Source organism: Notolepis coatsorum, assembly GCF_963971535.1.
Source record: "Notolepis coatsorum genome assembly, chromosome: 2".
In the NCBI taxonomy this organism is placed as follows: domain Eukaryota; kingdom Metazoa; phylum Chordata; class Actinopteri; order Aulopiformes; family Paralepididae; genus Notolepis; species Notolepis coatsorum.
Window position 1 is genome coordinate 122,140,080 of NC_140166.1, and position 6,673 is coordinate 122,146,752.

At 42.1% G+C, this 6,673-nt stretch overlaps 1 protein-coding gene across 2 annotated transcripts in view; it reads left to right on the forward strand.

Moving 5' to 3' along the window:
- Nucleotides 1-5,829, forward strand: part of tpp2 (tripeptidyl peptidase 2) — a 97,155-nt gene extending 91,326 nt beyond the window's left edge. For both annotated transcript variants that reach the window (XM_084338242.1, XM_084338243.1), the window contains 4 exons: nt 171-301; nt 950-1,199; nt 2,720-2,839; nt 3,949-5,829. In XM_084338242.1, coding sequence (XP_084194368.1) covers nt 171-301; nt 950-1,199; nt 2,720-2,839; nt 3,949-4,038 — 591 coding nt within the window. In that variant the 3' untranslated portion in view covers nt 4,039-5,829. The remainder of the gene's footprint in view (nt 1-170; nt 302-949; nt 1,200-2,719; nt 2,840-3,948) is intronic.
- Nucleotides 5,830-6,673: the final 844 nt, after the last annotated feature.

Consider the following 6,673-nt stretch of genomic DNA (forward strand, 5'->3'; position numbering starts at 1 on the left):
GAACTGTGATGTCTCTGACAGTAGTGTTCTGTGTGCAGGAGAAAGAACTGTGATGTCTCTGACAGTAGTGTTCTGTGTGCAGGAGAAAGAACTGTGATGTCTCTGACAGTAGTGTTCTATGCAGGAGAAAGTACTGTGATGTCTCTGACAGTAGTGTTCTCTGTATGCAGGAGCGTGTGAAACATCTGGTGGAGGTGGTGTCAGCGGCCAACGTGGTCATATCTCACATTGACCAGACGGCGATGGCCGTCTACCTCACCATGAAGACTGATCCTCGACCGGACGCTGCTTCCATCAAGAGGTACTGAACCCTGAGGAGGGACGACTGGACGGTGTTAATAGTGCAGGGTTCCCACTCGTCCTGCAAAACCTGGAAAGGTTTCTGAAAACAGACTCGATTTCCTGTCAAATGTACTAAAAATTACCAAATATCCTGGAAAGAAATCTATGTTGTCCTGGAAAATGTTTAATTGTATTTTAGCCCCTCACTCAGATCGCCTAGAACTTGAACTATGTAAACCTAGGTGTGTATTTTGTTTGAAACTCAACTGTTGGTAGAATTATAGCAGTGCCGCTCCCTTTTGGCACTTGACAAGCTCTCCTTATTTTTAAAGTGCTGTAAAATCCTAACCATAATGACTGCAGAATGTACATTCTGTGATAGGTGTAGCAGTCACCTGGAATGAACGTGAGACACTTAACCATGAACCCTGCATCATTAAAAAAGGAGGAATAAAACTGGGATTAAATGTGGGATTAAATGTGTCTATACTAGGCCCACAGGTAAATTATATGACCGCTTGTGAGCAAGTGCTCTCCTGGATTATCGAGAGAAACTACTGGAAAATGTCCTGGAAAATGTTTTCTCAAAAAGAGCGGGAACCCTGAACGTTACTTTTGTTGGCCCTCCTGTCTTCTTCCAAACTCACACAAACTCCCTCTGTTCCAGTGACATGGAGAAGCAGAAGACGTCCCTGCTGGACGCCCTGTGCAGGAAGGGCTGCGCCCTGTCGGACCAGATGATGCTGCCCCCCGGGGCTCAAGACGGGGCGAGTGCCGGAGACTCGGGCTTGGTGTCGACGGAGGAGACCGAGGACCTGGTGGCCAGCAGCTCCGATGAGCCCGAGCAGTCCGTGGAGAAAGTCCTGATGGACACTTTCTGGGAGGTGCAGAAGTGGGCGGAGCTAACCGATGCCAAGGTGAGGGAATTGTGGAGTAAAGGCTATTGTTGTTGAAGCTCTTCAAGTCATATTTCACTGGTAGACGATATTTATAATTTTTTTGCGTTTTAAATGTACATACATTCAGAAAAACGTGAGATGCTTGTTTTTCCCGGCTTCTACGGTGTCACTCGTGCCTTATTTTTCTACTTTATTTATCTTTTTAAGATTCTTTATTTTAACATTAAACTTTTTTTCTTCATATTTTTTATTCTAGTTTAAGTCTATATTTTGTGCTTCTATGTGAAGAGGGGACTAGCAAAGTAAGATTTTCATTGCACAGTGTAACTGTTTAACAGTGGCTCAGGAGGTAGAGCGGTCGTTGACACCCATAGTTGCTCCCGATGTGCAGGTTGGCACCTTGCATAGTTGCCTCCGCCATCGGTGTGTCAATGTGTGAGTGATTGGATAAAAACTCTAGATAAATGCACCATATACCATTTTAACTGTGCATAATATGACAAATATCTTGAAACGTTTTTCCATCACCAAAAATATATATTTTTAAATCGGTGCAGATATTTATTTAAATAGGTTATTCCACCTCTGTGAGATGGACTACAACATAAAACAAATCAAAATGTTAGTTTTTAGTGGCGAAATAAAGAAATAATTATTTTGTTTGTTAACCGATTATGGAAAACGGCCTTTTGAGCCTGTAAGGGACCAAGCAGCCAGACAAGGAGGACACAGTGGTTTTGCCAAAAAATAAGGGTTTTATTTGACCCATTTCAAAAACAGCCAAAGAATAAGGGTTTTATTTACCCATGCAAAAACATAATTTAAATATAACATAAATGGTCCAAATAATACAGCAGGACAAAACCAGACCTGAACAGAACGGAAGACCATGACAACTAAGAACTCACAACTATATATAGGCCCTGGCCAGATACATCTAATCTAAGTGGGCTAATTGATAATTAATATTTTACTAAATAATATCTTACACTTCTAATTAATCTAACAAACAATAAACACACAACACACAACACAACTACCAAACTGCACAACTAATAATCTTAATTAATAAGGAAATACATATAAGGAAACTAAATTACAATACAATAAACCCCCCCCGGCATCTCCCGCAACATGGTTTGGTCCACCCCCCCCCCCATCCGGCCATTTAGGACCGATCAGTCGCAGCTGCTCTGTTTGCCCAGAGTGGGGATGGCTGGCTGCAGAGTTGGAGAAAACAAACAATGAACAACATGCACGCACTTAACCATGTAAGTCAAATAATAAAGAATGGATATGATATCAGTACGCAAGTCTATGTGTCGTGTGTCATTATGTGAAATAGAAATTGTGTATGTGTATCATGAATGTAAACGTGTACAAACAATACGGTTAACATGTGCGGGTGCGGTGCACAGACGTATCCGTCACAGAGCCTCTGAGAGGATTGTAAAATAGCAGCATGAGAATACTGTGATGATTCAGTAAATACTTATCTGATTTTTCTTTGTTCGTCTGCTCTCTTTTTCCCTGTCCAGGTTTTGCCGTTTTCTTATAAACATGCACTGGCAAACAAGATGTACGGCCGAGCGCTGAAGTACTCCTCCAAGATACTGGAGGACAAGCCCAGCAAAGAGAACATGAAAAACTCCATTCAGGTATTTAGTCTTTCATTAACCCTTTCACTACCACACTACAGAAGGTCAACCCTTCCACTACCACACTACAGAAGGTCAACCCTTTCACTACCCAACTACAGAAGGTCAACCCTTTCACTACCCAACTACAGAAGGTCAACCCTTGCACTACCACACTACAGAAGGTCAACCCTTTCACTACCACACTGCAGAAGGTTAACCCTTTCACTACCACACTACAGAAGGTTAACACTTTCACTACCACACTACAGAATGTTAACACTTTCACTACCACACTACAGACGGTCAACCCTTTCACTACTACACTACAGAAGGTCAACCCTTTCACTACCACACTATAGAAGGTCAACCCTTTCACTATCACACTACAGAAGGTCAACCCTTTCACTACCACACTATAGAAGGTCAACCCTTTCACTATCACACTACAGAAGGTCAACCCTTGCACTACCACACTACATAAGGTCAACCCTTTCACTACCACACTACAGAAGGTTAACCCTTTCACTACCACACTACAGACGGTTAACCTTTCAAAGCAACCCCTCCCCCATACCCACTCAACTCCAACCCACACATCAGACAAAAACAAAAGATTTAAACAAAGTGCAATCAAGACGGGCACGTTTGCCTAGAGGTCTCTTTTTGACAGCATTACAGATTCTACCTTTTAATGTAATTTTTTTATGTAAATTTCTGCCTGTTTTAAAATGTGTAAGTTTCAGTAATTGTGAACTTGCTCTTTACGGCCAAACTAACCTCAATGTGTCCACGTTAAAGGAACCAACATTATTGGAAATGCGCTTACCGTCTTCTCCACAGTCTGACAAGAAGATGGATACCAATGTCCTCTCTTCTGCGTTCAGTAGAAAGTTATCCAGCTGTAGGCTAGTGGTCTGTATCCGCTTCCATTCATTTGTGCTAAGCTAGTCTAGCTTGTAGCCGGATAGCTTTCTACCCGAACGCACAGAGAGGAAATGGGTATCTATCTTCTTGTCGGACTCTGGAGAAGATGGTACACACATTTCCCATAATGTTGGTGTCTTCCTTTTTAAAGGGTCGATCAAATTCCAGGTCAGTGATGAAATGTCCTCCTTGTTGTTTTTCAGCTGATGCGGCACCTTGGATGGACACACTGCGCCACTTTTAGTGAGAACTGGCTCCCCATCATGTACCCTGTAGACTACACGCCATTCTAGACACCGATACTTCACACACAAACACGCGCACACACACACGCTCATATCCCTCAGGGTCACATGGTCCATCCATCTGACCAACCAGCTGCCTCTCTTGAGAAAAGACAGTTTTTAACAGACAAGATGCAGGGAAGTGCCGACATAAAGGAAATGTCCAAGTGCAGGATGTATGTAGAATACGGTGGGGCGGCGGGTTCTCTCTGCATGGTTTAGGGCCACTCCGCCCCTACGAGGGTACGAGGGAGCAGCCTTGTTAATTCCCTTGGCGTTTCTTTTGTGTTAACAGTTACCTGTAGAGCTGAAGGCCTCGTCACCTGTCTAGTCTCATTTATATCTTGTACATAACCTAAATATGTCACACGTGCTATACTGCAGATCCAGTCATGTGATTTCCCTGCTGGATAAGTTGGATTCATAATATACCTAAGTATCCCCTCATGCCTTTCTCAGTAGATGAGAAAACGCGTTATATTTGATGGATTATCAGCACATCTCTGTAGGTCTCCATGGGAGACTTGTGCTAAACTAGAATCATTGAAATCATCAAAGATGCCCCCCTCCCATCCTTGTTTTCTCCCTTGATTAGGCTTTGCTAAACATGTCACAGATCTTCTGACACAAGATGTTTAAACAGTTTGCCTCAGTCCTTGTAGTTCCTTTGACTGGAGGGTTGAAAACATGTCATAACAGAAGATAATGTTGCGGTGCCTTCATGCCAGTACCTTACCTTCTCTGTTCCATAAAAAAAGCCTTTTTGCCTGTACCTTACCTTTGTTTCATGGGAAGCAACATGCTAGTACCATACCTTCTCTGTTTCATAGGAAGCAACATGCTAATAGCTTATCTTTGTTCCATAAAAAGCCTTTATGCCAGTAGCTTACCTTCTCTGTTTCTTAGGAAGCAACATAATAGTAGCTTACCTTTTCTGTTCCATAAGAAGCAAACATGCTAGTACCTTACCTTCTCTGTTCCATAAGAAGCAACATGTTAGTAGCTTACATTCTCTGTTCCATTAGAAGCAACATGTTAGTAGCTTGCCTTCTCTGTTCCATAATACGCAACATGCTAGTAGCTTACATTATCTGTTCCATTAGAAGCAACATGTCAGTAGCTTACCTACATGTTAGTAGCTTACCTTCTCTGTTTTATAAGAAGCAACATGCTAGTCTGTATCACAGTGTGTTCTGTTGCTTCCAATCCTTTCACCCCTCAAGCCTTTGGTGTCAGTTTGGATTGAAAGGTAGTTCCAGTAGGATGTGTCCATGCACTTTATGCCAGGCTTCGGAAACTTGTCTCAAAAGACAAAGAGAGCTAAAGGGCCAACAGACGAGAGACGTCGGGTCGTGATCTCTTTTCTCGCTTGGCCTCTTGTCTACTTCTGGGGGAGTCAACCCACCGTCATTCTGCTGAAGACGCCTCGAGAGAGAGATTAACTTCTGGCCCGTTTTTGACCTCCTGCAGACCTGTGTTGTGGAAGGTGGCAATACGTTGGGAATGGATTTCATTGTGCGTGTGGAGGGATATATTATGATATATTATGAATATATATACATATTATAATAATCGCCTGCAGCCTTTCGTTGCAGCTGTACACAATGTCATTGGAAATGTACATAGACACTTCATAACACACAAACTGTAAAGAGCCAATATAAGTATGCAGAAGAAATATTATTCTCCCTTATGTATTTTCAATATATGCATGTCTTCTAGGATGTAAGAAAAAAGAAAAAGGTGGTTTTATTTGGAAACTTGTTTATTTCAATTATAAACGCTTTTTAACTCCCAGAAGTTTCTGAAACGCCCATCGTCATTAATTTCATGGGTGCGTGTTCATTTATGTATGTTTATGTTTCTTTGTATGTATGTAAGCATCTCTGTGAGCCTATTTGTGTAAATGATTGTGACCTCACAACTGTATTGAAATAGTATAAGCCAGTTAGCCATCCAAGGTCATTTTCTTTGGTAAAGCATGTTTTTTTTTCTTTTTCAACAGAATGTCTATTGGTTTGGAAGCATTCAGAGTCTATATAGTGAGGACTTGACTTTTCTGTCCACTAGAAACACAACTTGAATACTGTAACTGGGTCCTGTTGGCTCTTAACAGACTCTGCGTGGCTGTGTGTTTATAGCAACGCTGTGTGTGCGAAAAGGGGCATCTGGCTAAACATTGGCGTAGCGATGTCGGAACTCACTGTTGATCTTAACTCGTTCTCTGCCATGCTGTTTCCGGGATATGGCTATGCGCTGCCACGCATTAAACCAATGGAGTCAGTCACCTTGTTTGCAGGGCTATAACTATATTCTATATTATAGCTATGGATGCAATACTATGGCCCATTTGACATTGAGTATCTATCGTTCAAGATGTGAAAAATAAAAAATGTGTCCATCCATATATTCCCGTTTTATACCGTGGTGAATATAAGTATGGTTTTAGAGTGGTATAGGGTAATTCCTGGGAGGACCAATATAATCGACGCACAGCCCAATACACAGAGTTTCAAAGGAAGTGCAATACCGGCCGCATCCTACCAGGCGGCCGGTATTGGACTTTTGCGATCTCATCTCAGACTCATTCCCAATGATAACACCAGGCTCCCTGGATGGATAATGAATGGAAATAGCGAATAAA